The sequence below is a fragment of the Condylura cristata genome, unplaced genomic scaffold (assembly GCF_000260355.1).
Source record: "Condylura cristata isolate star-nosed mole 26May11 unplaced genomic scaffold, ConCri1.0 scaffold00004, whole genome shotgun sequence".
Lineage (NCBI taxonomy): Eukaryota > Metazoa > Chordata > Mammalia > Eulipotyphla > Talpidae > Condylura > Condylura cristata.
Window position 1 is genome coordinate 19,031,572 of NW_004567105.1, and position 25,608 is coordinate 19,057,179.

General features: G+C 35.1%; 1 protein-coding gene across 1 annotated transcript in view; it reads left to right on the forward strand.

Annotated features, from left to right (window-relative positions):
- ATP2B1 (ATPase, Ca++ transporting, plasma membrane 1) overlaps nucleotides 1-25,608 on the forward strand; it is a 58,046-nt gene that overhangs the window by 29,885 nt on the left and 2,553 nt on the right. Inside the window, exons 11-19 of the mRNA XM_004675825.2 lie at nucleotides 2,786-3,023; nucleotides 7,854-8,033; nucleotides 8,686-8,773; nucleotides 9,150-9,256; nucleotides 13,282-13,473; nucleotides 13,747-13,960; nucleotides 14,413-14,624; nucleotides 16,476-16,583; nucleotides 18,488-18,670. Coding sequence (XP_004675882.1) covers nucleotides 2,786-3,023; nucleotides 7,854-8,033; nucleotides 8,686-8,773; nucleotides 9,150-9,256; nucleotides 13,282-13,473; nucleotides 13,747-13,960; nucleotides 14,413-14,624; nucleotides 16,476-16,583; nucleotides 18,488-18,670 — 1,522 coding nt within the window. The remainder of the gene's footprint in view (nucleotides 1-2,785; nucleotides 3,024-7,853; nucleotides 8,034-8,685; nucleotides 8,774-9,149; nucleotides 9,257-13,281; nucleotides 13,474-13,746; nucleotides 13,961-14,412; nucleotides 14,625-16,475; nucleotides 16,584-18,487; nucleotides 18,671-25,608) is intronic.

Here is a 25,608-nt window from a genome sequence, read left to right on the forward strand (position 1 = left end):
TTTTTTTTTTTTTTTTTGCTGACCATCAGGCATTTGATAGAATCTCAAGATTTTCACTACATTTTAATGATACTTAGGCATTTGCCCATGGTGTTTCTCCATTTTCATGTTCTGCCTTCTATTTTTCATGCTATAAGAAAAAAAAAAAAAACACACATTCAACCTGGAAAGTTTAATAAAATAAACCTAGATATTTATCTAAACATGTTGATTCCCTTGTTATATGGCTTATGAAAAATAAAAGCTTCCTCAGAAGGAAAACTCATTTCTGTTTGTAAACTACATTGTAGGTTGTAGACTCAAAAAAGTGTGGTGAATTAAAAAAGCTTTCTGTTCAAATAGCAAAACATTAAGCTATAGTGATCTTCACAATTCTCCTTTTATATCGGGGGAAGTTGTATCATATTTTTGCTTCTGTGGTGTTGTAGTTAAATGTCTCTTGTCATTTTGAATTTTTTTTTATACAGACAAATAGCTTCAATTTGAGATTTCATAATTATGTATAATTTTCTAATATTTATTGACTATTATAGATGTTGAAATTAACTTGGGTTTCTGTAATTCCTGTGAAGAAGTAAAGAATTTTTAAAAATATTTAAGAGCAGTTATAGAAAATTAGAACTTATTTGAAATTATGACACTTAAAATATTTCTATCTTTAGTTTGTACATATGTGGATTATAACCCAGTGTTATTTTAGTAAACACTTGACAGTGTAGTCTGATTTAAGAGACAAGGATATAAGTAAATGAAAGGCAGCTTTTGAAAAGTGGATGCAAAGTTTGTGGTGAGAGGTTGTGCTATGAAGGATGTTACATTTTAGATAGGTTTTGGTATGAAGTAAGAACATCAGAGTGAAGGCAGCCACATCAGAGGAAAAGAGATAGGAAGAACTAGTCATATAGTTCAACTAAGTTGTGATGGGGTTTTGTGGCATCTAGGGCATATCGCATTTCCCTCAAAATACCCTTAGAAATCCAATTTCCCTGTGAAAGGTTAGAAATCTATTTAACAGATGGTAGAGGGGAAATCTTTTGAGTCAAACCAGTCACGACTTTGACACTTTTGAAGCTAACTTGCTTTGGGATATTGGGCAGACTTCTTCCCTTGCTTTGCCCAACTGATAAAGTAATGCATATAAAACATCTGTCAGTAGTCTGAAATACAGAGTAAGTATACAGAAGCTTGTGCTATCTTATACTTTGTTGTTGAAGTTTAAATGTTAGGCCTAACAGTTAAAGCTTGTAGATATTATAATGCATTGAATTTTTTTTCATCAGGTAGTAAAATAGTCAAAGCTGTGATTAACGACAATTCTTGCATCAGAGAATGAGGCAGGTTTGGGGGACAAAAGACTAGAGTTAAAAAAAAATCATTAAAAGGCTGTTTCAGGCCCTCCCTGGTGGCGCAGTGGGTTAAAGTACAGTACTAAGAAGCTAAAGCCACTTCAGCATGAGTGCGATCCCCTCCCCTGGGGGGACCCACATGGAGCAGCAGACCTCTCCTGACTTGCCCACTGCTCCCCTCAGCAGTGTACTTCCTCAGTCGGCCTGTTCTGCTCCCCACTCTGTCTCTGGTGAATCCTCTCACCACCCCTGTACCTCTGGCCTATACCCCAGTTCTGTATACATAATTAAATAAATCTCTTGAAAAAAAAGAAAAAACCGTTACGTTAGCTTTAGCTCAAAGTAGCGGGCCAAAAGAAGGCAGTGGCCAGGGGAATGGAAGGGGGAGGGGGAACATTCAGAAGACTATCCAGAAGGCAGATGTATGGACTTAGGAGTTATTCTTATATAGATAGTGAGAAAAAGCATTTAAGTGAGACTTTAGACTTACATTGAAATTATTGGGGCCAAGGTTATATCCATTAGGTGGACACTGAGATAGGTTTTAGACTTGCATGCAGTATGTTTATCTGAATGGAACTCTTAACAGTAATGGAAAGGCAGCTTATAAAACCAACAAAATTGGTCATATGGAACTGGTAATCACCTCCAGTCTAGAAAGTGGACATGGTGGCATCACCAGAGTAGAAGGACATAGATAGGCTACGTCAAAAATAAACTTTAAGAAATAGAGGAGACAACCCGCAGGGACTACAATTGAGATGGAAAAAAAAAATGTACAAAATGATGTAAAAATAAACTGTTATAAAAAAAAAGAAATAAAGCAAGCGAAATAAAACCTCAAAAAAAAAAAGAAATAGAGGAGATAGTGTGACTTGTGACTTTTATTTACCACATAATTGAAAAGATTGTGTTAACTTGATTGAAATTAAAACTGGGCTTCGTCTCTCATTTTAATAAAAGACTTATTTTAACAATAAGTTATTTTTTTTCTTTCATGGTTAAAACAGTACAGTTGATGAAACAGCATCTGAGGTAAGAGGGTGATTGAACTTGGCTTTTTACTTTAAAAGAGGAAAATATTTGTATTTTATGCTGATTAAAATTAATGTTTAATTCTGCACCAGAAGGGAAAAGTATATAGTTGTTCTGCTCTGCCACTTAGAGGTTTTTTAGTGAAAATTTAGAAGCACTACCTTTCTAAAAGAGAAAGTTCAGAGAGTCTGTAGAGTATTGATAAAATGGAGACCTATTAAATAATAACCACAAGGATTAAGAACTTTTATAAAGAGGAGGGTAAAAAAGGAGTCTGTTAAAAGTGTACACTTTGTAATTATCCAAATTCCAGATATCAGATTTCTAGCCCTTCCAGTTCATTTCAATGGCAATTATCATTATTTTTGATAATTATTTATATATGGATTCACATTTCCTTTTAGATGTTTCAAAATCTTGAGTGCTAATGGTGAGGCAAAAGTATTCAGACCAAGGGACCGTGATGATATTGTAAAAACCGTGATTGAACCAATGGCATCAGAGGGCTTGAGAACCATATGTCTTGCATTCAGAGATTTCCCAGCAGGCGAACCGGAACCAGAATGGGATAATGAAAATGATATTGTCACCGGCCTTACGTGCATTGCTGTTGTGGGGATTGAAGATCCTGTGAGACCTGAGGTGATGGAACATTCTATATTCTATATGTAAAGACTCCCTTAAACAGTAGAAGCTCTAGGCACCATATTTTAGTAAAATTCTTGGCATTTGGGGGGGTTTCCTCCTTATGCTCGTTCATAATAAATGAACTAATAGTGCTTGTGATGCATGTGTCAGCTCTCTCTTTTTTTTTATTAGATAGCTTCTCTTTGGGATTCTGTGTGTTTATGTTACCATATCCTAGCTCTGTGCCTTGAGCTGGTATTAAATTGGAGGTGTCATCGGGTTCATTTCAGTCTCATTTCAGCATGGTCGAGCTGATACAAACGTTCTGTAAGTTGTCCAGTGCAAGTCACTAGCCACGTGTAATTCTTGGATTCTCAGAGTGTGACTAGTGCAACTAAAAATATGAATTTGAAAAACATAAATAACATAGTTAAACAAACATAAGATAACAAAAAGAACTCTTAGACTCCGTGAAAACTATGGTGGTTACCAGAGAGTGTAGGAGTGGAGTGAAGCGGGAATGTGGTAGGTGTTGACATTAGAGCTTTGCTGGACAATGGAGGCACGAAGTCACACTCCCAGAATTGTATTGTTGTGTAAATAAATTGACAAATCAGTGAAAATTGAGAAGAAAGAATTTGAACATCTTAACTTCCATATTGGGCAACACATAGCTCTAGACTTTGCCTTTCTTCTTTAGTCATCTTTTTAAAATTGATTGCGCTACCACTGTATGCCAAGTACTATACTAGGACATTAAAAATTTTTAAGATCTGGTTCTTAGCTTCAAAGAAGTCGCTGTCCAGGATGAGGGTGGACAAACACATGTTAATTCCAACCCAGAGTGACAGTGTGTTAGATACATACTGATATGTTGTGTGAACAGAGAGCATAAGTCCCCAATGTGGTGTAAAGTAACAGCATATTTTTATTGAGTTCTTAGTGTTTGCCAGGTACTGTGTCTTGTTGTTTTCATTTAATGTTCACCTCTAGAGTTATGAATATTACTTATTGACAGATGGGGAGAAAAACGAAATGTGTAGAAATTGACTCTGGACAGTAGCACTAGTGTTTCAATGTCTGGCTCTTTCTAAAACACATGTGCTTTAAAGATTGCTGTGCTGTATTAACACTGGAGGGGCAAAGTAAGACTTGCTCAGGGTTAATTACCTTATGTGAGTCTTAAAATAATGAAGCATTAACTAGCCAAGAGAAATAGCTGCATTCTGAGCAAAGAAGTAACATGAGTAGAAACACAAAGACAAAAACGGCTATGACTAGTGACTACCAACTAACTGGTTTGACACTCAATGGTTAATTAATAGCAGGTAATCCTACAGCATTTTTACTGCAGTAGACAAAGTAGCCATGCAATTTATATTTTAGAAAAGTAGAATGACCAAACAGACAAAATGGCATACACATGGATAGTATACCAAGTAAGAATGAATTCTTTGGAGAGAATAACTGGGCCCCTACCCTCAGAGGACTTATTTTCTGGTTGACATATGGTGGTGGGTCTTGTATGGCAACATTAGATAAAATAAATGCAAAAAAAAAAAAACGATGTGCATAGGTGATAAAGTAGGGTGATAATAGAGAAAGACAGCAATTAAGAATTTCTGAGGATATGATATTTGAGACGAGGTCAGATGACTAAACATGAATCAAACATGTAAACAGCAGGAAAAGGATTATTCCAGGCAATGGAATGAAAAGCACAGGAGCCTAAAGGTAAGAAAGTATTCAGTTTCAGAGATGGAAAAGAGGTCACTATGGTTTCATGTGGACAGGAAAAGGAAGGTGACACTATCTTTAGCCTGATTAGGTAGTAAGGCTCAGAATTTTAATTGTAATACAAAATTCTAAATTTTTTATTCTAAAATTCAGTGGATAGTAATTAGAGAAATGTAGATTGGGGGGTACATGATTGTATACTTTACAATTACAAATATGTTGTGTATTTTGGTATAGCATGTTGACACTATTGAGGTATCTGGAAACATTCAAATTCGTGTCAAAGAGGCATTTGGAGTTGGTTGCCTGAAGTTGGTCTACGCTGAAGGATTCACACAATAAGACCAAAACGCATCTCCTGAGAGAAGATGACTTAGAGGCCTGAGTTCTCTCTGAAGCTAGAAGTTTTACAGAGGAGAGGGAATCATTCTCTAACTTGCTTAACTGGGTGAATGAGATTGTTCAACTATTGTAGTAGGAGAGTCAAAAGAAGCAGCCTGTTTGAAGTGTCAAATGTTTATGGAGCATGATAGATAAAGTTTGGCAATGTTTGATCAAAGAAAAAGCCAAGTTTTATATGTTGACATATGGCTTAAATCTTAACTATGTATAGTAATAAATCCGGTTGTCTACAGTTTTTGTCCTTGATAAAAAATATTGCTATTACAGTGGCCGCAGCATTGAGGGTAGATAGTTTTAATCTTTTTTTAAAAAAAAAAAACAAAACATGTAGGTGGCACTTAATTTTTCTGCCATTTCTAAGTGACTATGCATTTCTGATATAGGGACTCATGATTAATAAGATATAATGTATTTATTTTAAAGCTGTACTAGATAGTTTTGTTGCAATGCTTAGGAATTTGATCAAGATAAAGATACTTGGCTTCTCTTCAGTTCCTTACCTACAGATAAGAATATATATTTGCCACATAATTTTAACCCAGTTTCTCCCTCTTAGTCATTGCTCCCCTATTCTAAATGATCTCAGGATATCCTCCAGTCAGTGAGATGGGCAAATTTGGGTTACAGTTTATCTCAAGATTTTCAAAGTAAATCCAAAGAAGTAAAGCTATCATTACTTGCAGCCAACATAGTAATACATAGCAAAAACTAAAGACCCCACTAAAAAACTAATTGTACCAATAAATCATTTCAGCAAAGTGAAGGTTACAAACCTAAAATACAAAAATCAGTTGCCCTCCTATATGCAAACAATGAACCTTACAGGAGGGTGGTGTGGGAATCAAGAAAACAATCCCATTTACAATTGCATCAAAAATAATCAAATACCTTTTTAAATACCTTGGAGTAAACTTAGTAAGTACTACTATTTTTTTTTTTTTTGTAAGTAATCCAGATAGGCTCTATCTTTTCATTCACCTCTGTGACTAACACCTAAACATTCAGTAAATTATAGTTCAAATAAATGTACATGATATTCCCCTCTAATGATCAGAATAACTAAGAATTTAGTAGGTGAAGGGAAATATTTCTCTAGTGTAAATCAAACTTTATTGATATACTTAGTTATGTTGCTAGTAATTAAATTGTACATGTTCTGAGACACACAGCCCTAGTACTACTCTGTCAGGTACCTATACCATTCTGGAAAATACCTAAAGGTAATTTTTCTGAGGGATACTTAGTAGTTCAATAAATAACCTATTTCCAGTTGTATGACCAGCATGTATTTGTTAAGTGAATGAAAATCATTGTACTAGGCATTGTTGGTGTAGAGATGAGGAGATAGTGGGTTCTAACTTCAAGAAGCTCATTGACTTGCTGAAAACACATGTAAACAAATAGCTAACATAATATAATATAATGAGTTACACCAAAGATTTGTGTAAAGCAGATTTCTGTTTAAATAGGCCAACAAAACTCCCAGTGATGTTACATTTAAATTGTATTTACAATAGATGTCAAAAATAGGCAGCCTGCTGGCCAAATTTAGCAAGTTATCTGGACTATGTAATGTGTAAAACACTAAGTAGTGAGAGCATAGAGACCTGGGTTTCTGTTTTCTCTTGAAGTTGTCAACATTGAGTGCTCATTCCACCACCATGGTAAAAATTGACTAGTGCTGAGTAGCTAGCCAATCATGTTCAGCATGTTTCCTTTTTATGCTAAATAACCCGTGTGTCTGTAGGCATTTGCAGACTCTCCTATAGCAGGATTAGTATGGGCTTTTGTTTAGAGAAGATCAGGAAAGTCTTTTTTGTTTGCAAAAAAACTTCCGAAGGAGAGGCACAAAAATTAACATATAGGTTATCCATCTGTCCCTTGTATATAGAGGAAAATTTTAGATAAATCTCAAAAAATACTCAGACTGAATTGTGGTACCTGTAATTCTGAGAACTTTTGTCACTTATAATTGAGGAATCGAGTATATGAGGTCTTTTAAGAGGGATAAACATCAAGACAGGGTTTCCAGTCAAGTTCTGTATGTATATGAAGGCCTGGGCATGTGTGCAGGCAGCAAGCAGTGGGAGAGTCCTTGAAGTATAGGGAAAGGGGAGACAGAAGAAGGTCAGCTGGCCTTGAGGTTTCTGTTAAATAACTCTAGAAAACAGAAAAATTACCAAATTCTGATGTCCACTCTTCTGGTGGAACTGTAAATCCATTTCTCACATTAAGGTGAGGAAAGATGTTGATTTACAAGCTGTTAGCACACAGATGATGGTAGGATAGTCAGATGACCTTTGCCAGATAAGGCGTAGGGGAAAGTGAGCCACCCATAATCCTAAACAGTGCCAATATTTGACTCTGGTCTGGGCAGTAAAACCAGAAGGGTAGATAGCCAACCCGAAAAGAGTTGCTTAGTGGTTGCCAGGGAAGGTAAGGCACTTTAAAAAACCTTTGGTGTATATAATGCAAACAGGTTAGGATGGCAGCAGAAAATGAAGCCTAAACTTTTAGGGCTGTGGTACTAGGGGAGGGAAGGAGATCATTGGGACTAATTCAAAGAAACATTGTGTATCTTGAGATGGAGTTAAAAGTTATTTTTTTGTGAAACTATGAAGTCATACACATTTGTTTAATGGAATATTTTTTTCTCCCTCTGGAAATACTAATTTTATTTCTCAATATTTGTTCCATGCACACCAGGTACCAGATGCAATAAAGAAATGTCAGAGGGCTGGAATTACTGTGCGGATGGTCACTGGTGATAATATTAATACTGCTCGTGCCATTGCTACCAAGTGTGGTATTTTGCATCCTGGAGAAGATTTCCTGTGCCTAGAAGGTAAAGATTTCAACAGAAGAATTCGAAATGAAAAAGGAGAGGTAAGAGGTTTTTTTGATTTTTATGCTGAAAAAGACTATTTTTAGTATATTAGGAATTTCATTCAACAAATACATAGACTATGCACTATGCACTATACATAGACTTTTAAGGCACCCTATGCGCTTAAAAGTCGTCCACACCCCAAGAAACAGAACCTAGCATTCTAAGAAATCAAGTGGTAAAAGAAATGTCATTTGTAGCAAGTTAAGTATTCTTTTCAGTTTAAGTTAATTTCAGAAATTAAAATGTGTAAGGAAGCTGTATTTGGAAAGATTAGTACGGGGCATATTTTTAGGTGATTCCAGACTTTTGAATTTTTATGCTAAATTAAGAAGTTTCCATATTTCTAGATGATGGGAAGTTTTTTTTTAAAGATTTTATCTTACACATAGCAGTGGTTTTCAAACTTGAGTATGCATCACAGACCTAGAGAACTTCTTAAGATACTGATTCCTAACCTCACCCCAAAGTATTTGATAAGATAGGCTTGAGGCTTTGTTCAACAATGTGCATTTCTAACAAGTTCTCAGGAGTTGTTGATAATGCCTTTCTGTTACCCCACTTTGAGAACCACTGATGTATATACTAGATAGCTAATTTCAATTGTGAAACTAGGTTTGGGCACATTTTAACTTTGACAAAAATTTATAGATTGAGCAAGAGCGGATAGACAAGATTTGGCCAAAGTTACGAGTTCTTGCAAGATCATCTCCTACTGATAAACATACACTGGTTAAAGGTGAGTAGATTTTACATTTTAAAGTTTCTTAATATAAAAATATGTTTTGCTTCCTAAAATAGTATTAGAAATTGAATAGTAGATTGAATCATGGATTTTTTTTTCCCAATAAAAATTTAAATACCTTTCCTTTTGATACCTTAGGTGACTTATGTTTATGTTAAGTCATTAGGACAGGAAATTGCTCCTGATACAACCTTAGTTTCTGGAGCTGGTCCATGACCAACATCTCAGCAATTTCCATTTCTCTCTGTTTGTTTAATTATTTAATTTTAACCTTGAGTCTATAAAACTGACTAGTCAGGATGTCCTGTAGAATCACCCTAATTAATCAGAGGAAATGTTTTTACAGCACAAATATTTACTTTTATTTCAGGTATAATTGACAGTACTGTCTCAGAACAACGCCAGGTTGTAGCTGTAACCGGTGATGGTACAAATGATGGCCCAGCACTAAAGAAAGCTGATGTTGGATTTGCTATGGTATGAACTCACCTATTCAAGTATTCAGATGCAATTTACTGACTGAATTCTTTGGTTGGTTGGATGGCTTTTTATTAAATTGCTACTGATTTTAAACACTGTCTCTCAAGATTAGTTTGAGGATTAATATATAATCCTAAATTGGTATAAATATAATTGGTTTATACAGTATGGCTGGAAAAGGACTTGTTTTGAAGCAGTTATAACATAACTATGTTTACCTGAACGTACATTATGAAATATGTAAATGTCATCTCATCTGAAGCATACGACAGTCCTCTTATAGGAGACAGGCTTAGAAAGATATGTGCATTTAAACCATAAATATAATTAGGAATCTTCCACTCAACTGAAAATGTCTCCTAAGAGTAACTTGAATATATAATAAATGTAATCTTTTTGTGAGTGAGAGTGAAAGTCTACTCCCCCCACCACATCCTCAGATTTGATTCTTAAAGGTGCTAGAAAATGTCAGCATTTCATCATTATTTTCTTATGGTGTAACTGTATTACTGATGAAATGTTTGCTGTAAAATGAATAGCATAAAATACTTGTGCTACAGAAATGCTTAATGATGATTGCTTTGTTGTGCCTGAACCAGTTTCTTACAGGTTTCCAGTGTAGGGGTGAATATTTGTATCTTTATTGCCCTAGAAAATTATTGTACTTGATTTTAATTACATTTCACTTTTGGAAATTAAAGGTTCCTGATCATAAATTGCAAATCCAAAAACCTCTGAAAACTGAAATTTTTTTCCTAAATTTACAGCAGACTCATCTGACTGTAAAACTTACTTTGATCTGATGTGAGAATGTAACTTGTCTGACTTAATGTGAATATGATTATTGAAAGCCAGTGTAGCTTTCTCTTTGGGGAAAATTCGTGATCAATAGTATATATGTTATTACCTTTCTAACTTTTGAGAGACTTTGAATTCTGAAGCACAGTCTAGCGCCACAGGTTTCAGGTAAAAGAATGTGTATGAGTGTTTATTTGCATTATTTGTCCACCTTATATTTTGCTGCTAATGTAGAAGGACCACAGCCATGCTGTCAACACTTCTACTGGAGGGAGAGAGTTGGAGAAAAGAAATGATTTGGGTAGCATATTCTCAAACAGTTGCTATGAACCCAGTGATCCCCACCGTACACCATTCCAAACTTAACTAGGGTGACAGCTGTATGTAACTTCTGAAGAGCTGTAAAGAAAAGCTGAAGAGTTAAGGGATAATTAAGCAGCACCACTCTGTTTGCTACAGTCAACAGCCTATTCCACTTGAGCAACACAAGATCACTCACTGCTCTTCTAGCATTAAGTAGAATGCTTAGTACTGCTTTCCTCTGTATAGCTGATTAGGAATGTTAATGTAGAGTGCATTTTTAAGTACTGAGTTTTAGACTCATTGTACCACTTTTTTTAAGGGAGCACATCAGAAATCTTGAAGTTTTCTAAAACAGTGAAAAAATAAGTGCTTAGTGGTTTGGACTTAAAAACATTCTTGCTTAAGCTGGAATTTACTTTGATTATGTATTTGTTCATTTCTTCAATATCATGTTTTGAAGCCAAATGATAAAGTTGTCTTAAAACTTTTATTAGATAACCACAAGAAATTGCTATTGATTCTTTTGCTCTATACTTATTTTTCAAGCAGAAACAGCATTTACAACACTATAACATTCTCTCTGAGTATGTCTATACACTCTACATACTTAGCAAACTCAACAGTGAAATAAAATTTACAATAATAAGATTTACAAAAGAACTGTAATGTTGAGAATATTATTCATTTGTACACAGACATTGGCATTTTCCCATGTTAGGTCACTCCCCTTAGAATTCCTTTAAATAGCAAGCCTCCATAGTACATTTAAAATATGATTATGTTATTTTATTATGTTATTCTTACCAAGATTCACTTAACCACATGTATAGTTATTTCTGTTATCAACAACAAAATGCCAATGTGTGGGATGTTATCAAAACGCCCTCCCTGATGGCGCAGCCAGTTGGAGCGCTGCACTGCGAAGCTAAGCCAAGCCGTGGCCGCGTCAGTGTGAGTTCAATCCCCAGCCAGGGAGGTGACCCACATGGCACAGCAGACCTCTCCTGTCTTGCCTGCTGCTCCCTTCAGCAATGTACTTTGTCAGTCTGCCTGTTCTGCATCCTCTCTGGTGAATCCTCTCACTGCTCCTGCACCTCTGGCCCTTTACCCCAGTTCTGTATGCCTAAATAAATTTTAAAAACTTTAAAAATGTCAATGTATTTCTATAACCAGATATGTATGGTAACAAAATATTTGCAAGGTAATTAAAATATTATCTTTTAAACTGGGTTATTATCTTTTAGACTGGATTTTTTTTTAAAGATTTATTCATTTATGCATATAGAACTGGGGTACAGACCAGAGGTGCAGGAGCGGTGAGAGGATTCACAGAGTGGGGAGCAGACAGGCCAACTGACGAGACTGATGAAGTACACCACTGAGGAGATCGGCGGGCAGGTCAGGAGAGGTCTGCCGAGCCATGAGGTCACCTCCCAGGCTGGGGATTGAACTCATGCTGAAGTGGCTTTAGCTTCTTAGTGCTGTGCTTTAACCCACTTTACCACTAGAGAGGGCCCTAAACTGTGGATCATTATGAGTTATATTTGTTAAATCTTCGCACATTAAGAAACTGTTTTAGTATTGTGGTCCAAATGGTGAGTAGTTGCCTCCTAGAGGCTCAGGCAACAAGGAATTGAATAGTGAAAACAAGAGCACCAGCCAGTTAGAAGCCCTACATTCAGTCCACAAATGAATGTGGAAGGTAACAATGTGGGATCAAGGATCACTGGTCACAGATCATCTTAACAGATTGAATAACAGTGAAAACTTGAATATGGCAAGGCTCGCTAATATGTGACATGTAGTGAGCATAAGCTGCTGTAAAACTGGTGCCATAGACTTATTCAATGCAAGGTTGCTGCAAACCTTCAGTTTACTAAAAAATCATGTGCCTATAAAGTAAGGCACAATAAAAATAGGATGTGTTTTTTCTGCTTTCCAGTCTTTAAATAAAGTTTTCTTAAAACCTTATTCACTGTTTAACCACTGTTTGTCTCCTTACCCACTCACTTTGTCTTTGAGGGGTGGTATTTTTTGATCTATCTTTTTGTGTTACTTTTTTAAATATATTCATTACATCATCCATTTTTGTACAAAGTATGATTTCCCTGTGAAATTCCCACCACCAGTTCACCCGTGCACCATCACCATAATCCCTTGTGCTCTTTACTCCTATCCTGATCTTTCTCCCTCCTCCTCCCCTACAGTGTCTCTGATATATAGTTGGCCTGATAATTTTGATTTTTACTTTATTATAATTTTTTTTCCTTATTTATATTCCTCTTATAAGTGAGACCATTCGATATTTTTCTTTATCTTTCTGGCTTATTTCACTGAGCATATCCCTTTCAGCTCTATCCATGTTGCTGTGGTGGGCATGAGTTCATCCTTTTTGATTGCCGAGTAATAATCCATCGTGTAAATACAATATACCACATCTTCTTGATCCAGTCACCTGTGTTTGGACATTCAGGTTGCTTCGGTAGCTTACCTCTTGTAAATTGTGCTGCAGTAAACATAGTGATGCAGCTGTCCTTTTGAATTAATGTTTTTGTGTCATTTGGGTAAATTCCTAGGAGTGGAATTGCTGGATCATGTGGAACCTCCATTTTTAGTAGCTTAAGGAATCTCCACACAGCTTTCCATAATGATTGGACTTTTGAAAGGAACTTGGATAATGCCTTCATCCAGTTCTCTGTTTTTTAACCCAATATCAGCATTCTTCAGTGTCTTTATGTTTGATTTATGCTAAAATAGAATATCTTTGGAAATACCATCTTAGAATAACTCTTTTACATTAAATTTGAGTCAGTGATTTAGTATAATGGTAATTTTTTTTGCTTAACTGAATATTAGCCTTTTAATACTTAAAAGTTGTCCTTTATACATTTAGTCTAATTCACAGAATTTTTTTTTAATAGGGCATCGCTGGAACTGATGTAGCTAAGGAAGCGTCTGATATTATTCTCACAGATGACAACTTTACAAGCATTGTTAAAGCAGTTATGTGGGGACGAAATGTCTATGACAGCATCTCAAAATTCCTTCAGTTCCAGCTTACTGTTAATGTAGTAGCAGTGATTGTTGCTTTCACGGGTGCCTGTATTACTCAAGTAGGTTGACTATTTGGTTATTATAATTTGTGTATTTTAAAGTAAAATGTATGTAACCTACATTCTAATAATGCTTAAATATTTAAGTAAGTACTTAAATGTTTAAATAAGCTAAAATGCTTTTTAAAGTACTTAATTAGTTAAGTATCCAAATAGGTTAACTGATAGAAAAACTAATCCTGTATTACTCAAGTTTTTGAATACTTAATTCTTCCTAAGAATTGCTATCCCTAAATAGATATGAATGTCTATTAGGAAACCTATCTTTTCTAGGACTCACCACTTAAAGCTGTGCAGATGCTATGGGTAAACCTTATAATGGACACGCTCGCTTCCCTGGCTCTGGCAACTGAACCACCGACCGAGTCCCTCTTGCTTCGGAAACCTTATGGTAGAAATAAGCCTCTTATCTCACGCACAATGATGAAGAATATTTTGGGTCATGCGTTCTATCAACTTGTAGTAGTCTTTACACTCTTGTTTGCTGGTAAGATTTCATTGATTACTATGGGTTCCATTTATTCTGTTCCAAGTTCATATTATCCCAGATATTTTATGTTATACTTTTTCAGCAACATAAATTCTATTTCTGATTCCCCATTTATTTATCTTTAATTTCTTCCTTTATCATTGAATGCGTAGTAAATGTTGGAAGGCCATGGCTGTATGATAGAGGGCAAAAATGTGACAAGTCCTGATGAATTAATTACTCTGGGTCTGCCACTAATGTAGATAGGTGATTCTGAAAATTTCAGTATAGTTTTGGAAACTTCAGTGTGCTCATCTGTTAAATAAAACAGTTCTAGATAATTGCAGATGCCTTCTGATGCTTCCTTTGCTGTCACTTGTGATCAAATAAAGGACCAGCTAAGTTTTCTTGTTGCATATTTCCTTGAGTGTTAAGTATCATACAAAACAGTAATGTTTTTATTCTTACAGGAGAAAAGTTTTTTGATATTGATAGTGGAAGAAATGCTCCTTTGCATGCTCCTCCTTCGGAACATTATACTATTGTTTTTAATACCTTTGTGCTGATGCAACTTTTCAACGAAATAAATGCCCGGAAAATTCATGGTGAAAGAAATGTGTTTGAAGGAATCTTTAATAATGCCATCTTCTGCACAATTGTTTTAGGCACTTTTGTGGTACAGGTGGGTAATTGGAAAAGATAGTTTCAACTTGATGATATTTGAATTGTATTAGATGAATGGGGACTTGACAGCTACATGTGTTTGGCTTCCATGTAATGCCCTGGTGACATCTAAAAATATCATAATACCCAGTAAAATAAACCTGACCCTAAAATCCTTCAGGGAGAAGAGCACATTAAACTAATACTACTTTAATCACACTAGTGGTTCTATGATTGTGACACTCACACTACTTTGATTCTGATTGTTCATTCTACAGCATTAGCAAGCTGATATAATTTTGATGTTACTTAGGATAATCTTACAGTTTATTATCACTTTCTAGTCTAGCTAGTGTGATTACTTCTTGAAATTAATAATAGTTTTATGTCTGTATTTTAAAATGCAAGTGATTCTAAATGGTTGCAGCCTGACCAAATTTTCATTTTGTAATGTGTCAAAACATGGCAGAAAGAGGGTGGAAAGAGGGGTGTCCAGAGTAGAATTGAGATTAAATAGGAAGGACTGAAGTTTTTCCTCTCTTTAGAGAGAACATTTTGCATATGGTGATTTTATATACATATTACACCTATGTTTATTTTATCATGGAATCTATAGTATTCCTCTATGTAAATGGTTGTTAATAGTAAAATCTGTAATCAAAACAGGTAAGTGAATGATGCATGATCACACCAGGAAGTCAGTAAACACAAAAAAAATTCAAAATTCAAGGTGTTATTTCAAAATGAAAATGTAAGAATTTTAAACAAGCTTTTCAGTGTATATACCTTTTGTACTATAAATACCCAAACTCTAGATTTAGTTTTTATGTCATACTTTTTTGTTTTGGTAATTCAGTATTTTAGCCAAAAGCTTTTGTATTATTGCTGGAGGATTGTGCTTTTTTTCTTTTATTTTTATCTTTTCTTATAGTAGAGTAGTAGCAGTACTAGCAGCTCTGCTGTGCAAGCAATGCATTGACTTGTACTTCCATGCATCTTGCTTGTCCTTCAGTCATGCAGTAGCACTTAGAATATCTCTTTTGCAGAGAATCAGTTGATTAGGAAAATAAATGACCGTTGATATGTACCTATTTCATTTGTGTCTGGTCTGAGGTACCCTGAAGGAGGAACTCACCTTATAAATTGTATTAAGTTTTATTTCTCTGTCTTACTTACTAGCTAATTCTCATTCTCACTCTTTTTTTTTTTTTCTTGGCAGATCTTGGGAGTATATAATCATTATATACTCAGTCTACCAATCCTGTTAAGCATTGTTCCTCCTTTAAAATAAAAAGGGAAACATGCATTGTAATATGAATTTTATTCATGTTCTCCTTAATAAGGGAGAGCAAAGTTCTCAGGGCACCTGAGTTTAACACAGTATTTCATAGAACTTTGCTATTTGCATTTTTGCTCTCACTGTCTATTCATTTTTGTATTAACATTTAATATAAACTAGAAATAAACAGTTATGTAGGGCAAAAAGATTAATATGTTCCTTTTTCCATAGCATGTCATCTCTTCCTGCAAAAGAACATTAAATTATTTAAACAAACAAACAAAAAAAGACAATGCAGGGAAACAGTTACTTATGGGACTATATTGAAAACAGTGTATAGTATCTTGATGCTGAGAATTGGAGATGTTGGAAGCATAGTGTAAAATGCAATGCATTTAAAATTGGTGGTAGAGAGATTTTACTTTATTTCATTTGCCTTATTTTCAGCTTTGAATGTATGTAACACACTTCATCAAATTAGTGATTGTTCAGCTTGAGTTTTTGAAGACACAGATTTGGGTAATTGTTGAAAGTATATCAATTGTAAATTTTTAAAGATTTCAATAAATTTACTCTTGATTATTCCTCCAGATAATAATTGTGCAGTTTGGTGGAAAGCCTTTCAGTTGTTCAGAACTTTCAGTAGAGCAGTGGCTATGGTCAATATTCCTAGGAATGGGGACCTTACTCTGGGGCCAGGTAAAAAATCTCATTGTTTTTTGTTCAAACCTATATTGATTATTTTTAAATTTTTGATATGTGTTTTTCTTTAATTAGCTTTCTTACTTCATTCTGAATAGTCACTATTCTGGATCAAGGAAAATCAACCAGGACATACCTTTTTTGTTTTATAATATTACTTGTTTATTGTATTTATGCCAATACAGTAAAGTACTGTCTTAATACAATAAGTATACTGTCTTAAATTATTTTTTTCCCCAAATTTTATAGCACTTGTTAAAATGATGCATTTGTAACTTATTAGGATGTTATATCTGTGATTTTTGCCCTAAGACCTATTTTTCACTTTCAAAGTAAATGTTTTTGCAAAAATGTAAAAATAATTATGTTTAGGCTGTTCATCATTGTATTTTTTAACCCAAAATCTAGTATAGGAAAAAATTTTGTTATAGTCCTCTTAGAGGACAGTTTCATTAAAAGAATGGTATCTGAAGAAAGGACCAAAAGATGACAGTTTTGATTATTTGGATTGAATGGTTTTAACAGTATATGTATAGAATACACTGAAAAAGAAAATATCCTTCATCTTTATTATAGGCAACTGACTTCCAAATGTATGTCATTTTTTTTTAAGAGAAGGAGTAATGGTGTGTGCATTGTTCATTTTAGATTCATTACCATTACTGCAAAATTTACTGATAAAATTTTGTACTAATATTTTCCTAAATGAAAGTTAATATATGTACAATGTATAGCTGTGTGAATAATTTATTTTCTTCAAGTCAGTGAAACATGCAGGTTTCACTTAGACTTCATTTAATCTTTATATTCCTTTTATCTCACTTTTTTCTTAATTGTGTTTTTAGGTACTGAGATTTCTTTTCTCCTCTTACTCATTTTGAAGACCTCATTGAGGTTTTTTGTTTTTGTTTTTTTTAAGTAGGATCCACACTTGGTCCAGCTTTCATTTTTGATAATCTTTCTAATTATTTATAATATTCCCTCATAGGCAAAGCTGACTCCACAACTTCCCAAAATATCTGACTGATTTCAGGGAACAGAAACTCGGTGCAGCATACTTACTCAGCGGACATCAGTTACTGTCTTTGGTGGACGTCATCAATTGACGTGTGCCATGGTAGAAAGATTTAGGGTCTTAGTCATCCCGTGAATGTCACATCTCATGTCTTTTTAAAAAATCACTTTTTGAATGAGATGGTTGGTGTAGGAATTCTCCAAAAAGTAATGTATCCTACTATGTGTGCTTTCTCCCCACCCCCTAAAAGGATCCCCGCTTCCTTCGGAAATGGCAACCAATACCTACAAGTTCATGATCCTTATTGGCACTCTTTCTACCCTGTATGTTGTCTGGGGCACCTGTTCTTGTCTGGTGTCATTATCAATCTGTGTTTTTCAATTTTCAGTAGTTTCATTTTCTAATAAATACCTTTAATACGTAATTTCACTTTAGCCTTAAAGAATATTTTGGTTTTCATTATTTTTTTTCTCATCGAACTCCTAAAACAGTAACTGTTTTACATTCAGTGAGATCACATGCCATTTTTGGTTTTACTTGTTATAAATGTAATTCATGTGACTTTAAGTAAATACATGTTTATGTGTACATATGTATCCAAGCATGGCTGTATAATTTACTATCTTGAATGTTCATATTAAAATATGAAAAATATAATCAGGTTATTTCCATTCAGGAAATCTTTTTACCTTTCAAGCTTAAATCTTTTGTATAGCTAAGAGAAGAATATTTTTTCTTCTGAGAAAGAAGGGCTGATGGAAAGGATCTCATTCTTCATTGGTAAAGAGAGTTGGACACATTTGTTACTTTTCATACCTTTTGTGTTGAAGTTGGTCAGTTTACTTGTATTATGATTTATTTCTAAGTGCCTTCCCCTATATTGTAGCTTATTTCAACAATTCCAACTAGTCGTTTAAAATTCCTAAAAGAAGCTGGTCATGGAACACAAAAGGAGGAAATACCTGAGGAGGAGTTAGCAGAGGACGTGGAAGAGATTGATCACGCTGAAAGGGAATTGCGGCGTGGCCAGATCTTGTGGTTTAGAGGTCTGAACAGAATCCAGACACAGGTATGGGCCTGGTAGAGAGGTAGGAAAGATGGAGGGAGCGGGAACCAAGGGCTTTTGCACCTGGGGAGGAGGTTTAAACATGCTCCTTGACTTCCTTTCTAGCCTTCCCAACCCATAAAACTTATAAAAATTGTACTGGTGCCTGGAATGAATGAAAGTTTTAACTCATCATGAAAGACTGTGTCTATATGCCCCTAAGCAACTTTTTTCCTAGCTTTTCCCCCCTTCATCTCAAATTGCTACTCTTGCCTATTTTATCTGCTCTGTAAAAGTGCCTTTTTCCTTACTTTTTATATATTGATAGATGGAATGGTCCTTTCTCTTGTTCTCTCTCTCTCTTGCTGAGCAAGCTGTCACAATCTCTGATTCCTTGCAGATGGATGTAGTGAATGCTTTCCAGAGTGGAAGTTCCATTCAGGGGGCTCTAAGGCGGCAACCCTCCATCGCCAGCCAGCATCATGATGTAACAAATATTTCTACCCCTACACATGTAGTGTTTTCCTCTTCTACTGCTTCTACTACTGTGGGGTGTGAGTGTGTGTTCCTAAGTGCATGAAATTAACATTTCCTACTTCACACACCTAACGTTTCTCATTTTCTCCTTAATGTTTAAATTCATTGTTCAGGCTTTTCATAAAGCTTTCTTTTCGTAAAGTGGATTGAGACCTCAAAGTGTTGTCGTTGTTGTTGTTTTATTTCTTAGAGGGTTAGATGACAGGTGAAATAATTACAACCAAAGATTAGATTCAAAATCTGTGAACTTCTCTCTATGCTATCTCTGATAGTTAATAATGGGGAATAAAATTGTAGTTTAGAATCTGTGAAACTACTATAAATTTTTGAGTATATGCCTTTAAACATGTTCACACTGCATGGTTCCCAGAAGCATGTGATTGGAAACCGATCTAACAGAACCAAAATAATTATGTTTTAAAGCTAAAAATGAATTTAGCATTTTGACTCTTGTTCAATTTGTAAAGTAAGTTAGTAACTTGAGTTCTTAGCATAAAGCTAAATTGCCTCCTTGGCTTAGCTTTGGATCTTTTTTTGTTTGTTTGTTTTTTAAGATTTATTTATTTAAACATACAGAACTGGGGTACAGACCAGAAGTGTGGTGGGTAAGAGGACTCACCAGAGACAGAGTGGGGAGCAGAACAAGCCTACTGAGGAAGTACACTGCTGAGGGGAGCAGCAGGCGAGTCAGGAGAGGTCTGCTGTACCATGTGGGTCAGCTCCCTGGCCAGGGATGGCGATCGGGGATGGGGATCGAGCTCGTGCTCGATCGGGGCTGGGGATCTAGCTCGTGCTGCAGTGGCTTCAGAGAGCCCCATAATGCGGTGCTTTAATAACCCTTTGCATCACCAGGGAGAGCCCAGCTTTGGATCTTTTTCCTTTTGTGAATAGGGGGTCCCTGTATAAACTTAAAAGCCTATGGCATTTATTTGATTTTTATTTGTGTAATCAATTCAACAAAATCTTTAGTGAGAAATGTTCTATTTTAAGTTCTTAAAGAGAGTGGGAAAATATACTATTGTTTAATTATTGAATGTTACTTGTTATAGTTTTCACTTAACTGCATTCTTTCAGGGTTTTAATAAATAGCAAACTCCTAAAAGCCTTAGTCTATCATCCTATACTGAGAATTCGTGGTGGAGTCTCAGTATACTAGGGTCAGTAAAGATACAAGCCTGCCAGTCCCCCCACACCCCCAACCCCTTCCTCTGAAATCTGAGAAGATTTTAATCTTGTTATTTGGCCAAAGACCTGTCCTTGCATTTGCTCTTCAAACAGTAAAGGGGCAGAGGAACCTTGGAAGCTGGAGAAGATTAATTGAAGGAGAAAAACAGTGCTATTTTAAGGAATGCTTACTCAGTGCCTGCTTGTACAGTGGTTTTTTTGTTGTTGTTGTTGTTTTGTTTTTTTGTTTGTTTTGTTTTTTAGCAAAATTCTAAAAATAGCTAGATAACTATCCCCATTTTATGGGTGTGAAAACTGACTTTAATAAGCAGAGTCAAAATGATGTACAACAAAGAGCAGAAAGTGTTCTAAGATTAACTGATTAATATTAGAGTTAAAATTATATATGTGGACAGATAGGAATCTTCCCTTTAGAAAATAATCCAAGTATTGTCTGCCTGAATGAGATAGCAGACATGAATTTTCTTGCCTTATGCCTGGCACATTAATTGTCATTTATATCCCTCCTCTCCATCTGTCAATTCCACACCACTTCTCCGCCCTTCGACTCCATTTAATATTAGTACGTCTTCAGTCATGTACAGTAAACATCCGTGGGAGGTCTTCTCTATGTCAAGGCTGGCAAAATCTCCACATCTTGCAATATAGTAAGGGGAACAAACAGGTGAGAATTTTTACATGGACATAATGACAGTATAGTATAATAGGGTCCTTAATCCAACCTGGAATTAGTGGAAACGGCCTGACAGAAATGACTGCCAAGCTGACCCTTAATTCTTAGTAGAAAGGAAAATAGCCTTTGTGACATAGTTGGGTCCTAAAAAAGTAATAGAATATAAGCAGTTGATGAGTATGGAGGGGAAGGAAGGTAAAGGTGGTTTATAATGCTGCAAAAGGAGCCAAACTAAAGTCAATCCTGGAAGGTTCTCTCCCTCGCAAAATTTTAAATTTGAAAAATCTCAAACCTGTAGACAGTTATTAAACTGATAACCTGACTTCAATTTACCTTATTTTATACTTAATCTGTAAATACAAACATTTTTTCTGAGCCATTTCAATGTTAAGCAACATATGACATTAATCTCTAAATCTTTCAATGTGTACCTCCTAATAATAAGAATCTCCTAAACAATCATATTAATCATGCCAAGAAGTTACTCTTTGGTAATATTTTCTATAATGTGCAGTCCATATTCAGATTTTTCCAGTTGTTCCCAAAATGTCTTTTATGATGTTTTAATCCAAGATCCAAAAGAGGATCATCCATAGTGTATGTTGTATCTCTGTAGTGTTTTGCAACTGGATCCAATTTTGATCCAGTTAACTTTTACTTTTGATCATGTTGACCTTTTTTTAAAAAATCCATGCCCACTCATCTTGAAAGTGTCACACATATATTCGAGATTTGTCTGTTTCTTCATGTTTCCTTCTTGTTGTTAAACTATTTAGAAAATTTAATCTCATGGGTGATAAAATGTATTCCTTATTTACATAAGCAAAATTATAAATACTTGGCTTTATTTATTGGGGTATTCACATGACTTAGATATACCATATTTACTATGCATTTAGTATATACTATTTTTGCATATATGTATTTAGCCATATAATTGTACCCCAGGTTTTTTATTAAGTATCCCGCTAATCACTGTTTTAAGACCTACCCATCCACACCTGCCCAGGGATCTTTTCTGATCCTGCACAACTGTATATGCAAGCTGGGCCCGTGTGTCCAGGGAAATAGAGATATACTTCTGGAATGACAAGAGAAGACTTTTTGATTCATCAGGTTTTGAGATGTTTATTTTCTATTCTGTGTCCTTGGGACATGAGGAGGCATCCAGTAACTAGTACATATCTTGTCCATGACGTTATCTTATACACTAATTATATTGCTGTTACCATAATTTCCTCTTAATTTTCTTGGCAAAGTATTATCTTAAGTGCTACATAACAGAACACCAACCAATATATGGGATTCATTGTATTAACCCTCGTATAGAATAATTTTAGAAATGTTTGTGAATGTCAAACTTTTTAACTCTCATTTGAGTCTTTGCTAAATGAAAGAAATAATCTGTTTTAACCTCATGAAATACAAGACTATATTCACACCTAAGTATTTCTAGAGAAAACATTCTGTATAAAGTGTATCACTCTAATAGTGTTTACCATTAGTGAATTCTTTTTCTGAGTCAGTAGTTAAGCTTTCCTGGTCAGGAGAAATTGAGAGATAATTTGGTCTTGTAGGTGAATGGATGGCAAAATTGTCATGAAGGGCCAAATCTGGCCTGTCTCCTAGTTTTGAAAATTTTTGTTGGAATACAGCCATGCTCATTCACTGAAATACCTTTTATGGTAGTTGTTGTATTATTGTGGCAAAGTTGAGTAGTTCATCAGACAGGGTCACAAAACCTAAACTATTTACAGTCTACCCCTTTCCAGAAATGGCTTACCTCTGACGCACATAAATAAATCATTGCAGATGGGTCTCACTTCGACAAAGTTCACTATGCAAATTCCCAACTTTGAAAAATGACCTAGAATTTTCTTTCTTGTAGCAAAGTAACTTTTGCTTGCTTTACTGTTGCAATTCTTTGAGTTAGTACATGTAGTAAAAGTAATGATGAATACCAATTCCAGAAATGGAATTTCTCTTTATAACCTCTTGTAGAAAATATCAGCTACCTGTAAAGTAGTCCTGTGCTTTCATCTATTACTTTGTATACTATGATTTGGACAATAATGTTGTTCTTATCTGCTGTTAAAAAAAAAAAAACTACTAGGAAAGTAGGTGTTTTGTAGGGCACATGATCTTATTTTGATTTGTTAAAGTTAATATATTTACCTCATAATCACTTCAGTTTTTTTGGTTCAACTTGCAAATTTTTCTTCTGATACGTTTTCCTCTGTTGAATAATTAACTTTTTAAAAAAATTTGCCATAAGAATTACTGGATTTTCTTATTTTTTAATAATGTTAGGAATTGTAATTGTACATAGATCTCAATAGGCAGTAAAGGAATTGAGTTAAAAGACTGGATAGAATGAAAAGTGTTATGCACACCGTTTTGCTTTTAAATTAGAATTAGAACTGTGCTGTGAACATTTTGCATAGAGAAGACAGTAAAGAACAGAACAAGAGTTAGCCCAAGTTAGGCCTAACAAGAGTTAGCCTTAGATCTGATATGCCTTCTAATTTGTGTTGCCTTGTGTAGAAAGTAAAACAAATCTGATTCAAAAAACCCAGTTTAACATATATTTTATTGTATATCTCTGACTTGAGAAGTTCTTTGGAAACTTGCTTTGGAGCATTCCTAAGCTGTCCTTTACATTATGTGGACACTAACCCCAGTCGTGGTATGGCCAAGTAGCAGAGTCAAAGAAAGGCCATGTTAACCTTAATCTTAGACTATATTTTATTCTAATGAATTTAACAATGAAGTTAATGTCTGTATATTATCTTCCTTTACTGACTTTCAAAATATCTGCAAACAAGGGTCCAGAAAGCTTGGTTTCTGAGACCTCTGACATAAATTAGGAGTGACTTAACATGTCAGCCTCCCATCCTCTCATTTGAAAAGGAATAGAATAAAATATCTCAAATACCCTTTCAATCTCTGATGTTCTAGAATAACAAAAAATGTTTTTACATAGAAAAAAAACTCATTAAAATTAAAAGTTTGTGTTAAAAATTTGCTGATCTAGTGCATACACACACACTTGTTGCCCTCACTTACCCTTAAACGCTGTCCTCCTAGACCTTTGCTAATGCCCAGAGCTCATGCCTTTCTTTCTCCTGAGCTCTGTATATTTTTACTTGGATGTTCCATAGCTTCCTAAATGTATCATGTTCTAAAAGTGAAATTATATCCCCTGTAAGTCTTCACTACTGCTCTCTACCCAGACTGACCCAGAGACTGGTTCTCAAGACCCACTAGCAGCAATACCAGCAACCAAATCAAATAAGCAACAATTTCAGGATCATCAAGGACAGCTCCATCCCCATCAGATTTGCTAGCTGATGCTCCATTTTGTGCTTTCTTGCCTGGTGACAGCATGGAAAAAAAAAATATTTTTGAAGAGTTTTTGGCTTTTTAACTCTATATTTTGTTATTAGGGTAGCTGGGATACTTGCTAAATGTCCATCTATAAAATGCGATTCATAAGATTTCACCTTGAAAAAGCTTATTAATGAATTATTTTAATGGTATATTTGGCAGATGTTTACAGTACCATGTATAAAACACTTTATATCTTAATGAAGGGGCAGTAAGAACAATAAAGGAAGTTAGAATATGTATTTGTACTATTGGTCTATCAAGTGCAGGAACTAAAGCATAAACAAGAATAGAATTGAAAATAGGATGTGCTGAAAAATAGAAGACAGCATGAAATAGATGCTTGCTGCTCAGTGTAAATAATGGACCAGCAGCTTCAGTATCAACCGGGAGTATCACTCTGGGGTTGACTAGAAATTCAGAAAACATCTCAGACCCCTACTGGATCAGAATTTAAAAATTGAGAATCCCCAACATTGGTATTTATTTACTAATACTCTTCAAAGTCTGTAGTAATTTAACTAATCTACATATCCCATAAGGTAGATACCATTATAATTTTCTGTTTCATACTTAAAGGAATATATCCTCGTCTAGTGTTCCTCAGCTATTAAGTGGCAGAACTGGAATTCACATCCAGACACTACTCTCCACAAAGGGTGAAGTGACCAGGAACAAAAGTAGCTTGTAGAAAAGGACTTGATAAATCAGGGAAGGCAACATGAAGAGAGGTTTTTAACCAGAAGGGCCTATGCTCTTGCAAATGACAACATGTTTTAATGGTCAGTAATACTTCACTGTATGTACATACATTTTATCTGTGTATCTGTCAGTGGACAGTTAGCTTGTTTCCATGTCTTGGGTATTGTAAATAATGCTGCAGTGAACATAGGAGAGCCAACATCTCTTCTAGACCCTGTCTTCAGTTTGTTTGAATCATTTCCTAGAAGTGGGAATTCAAAGTAGCCAAACTTAACAGAAGCAGAGAACAGAATAGAATAGAGTAGAACAGGAAAAGGTTGGAGATGTTGGTCATGGTGCAAAGTTGCAGTTAGGCAGAATGATTTAAGTCTGCCATCTACGGCATGCTGACTGTAGATAACAATACTGAATGCTTGAAATTTGTCAAAGGTAAAATCCTAAGTGTTCTTTCTATCACACACACAAATGGTGGCTTTGT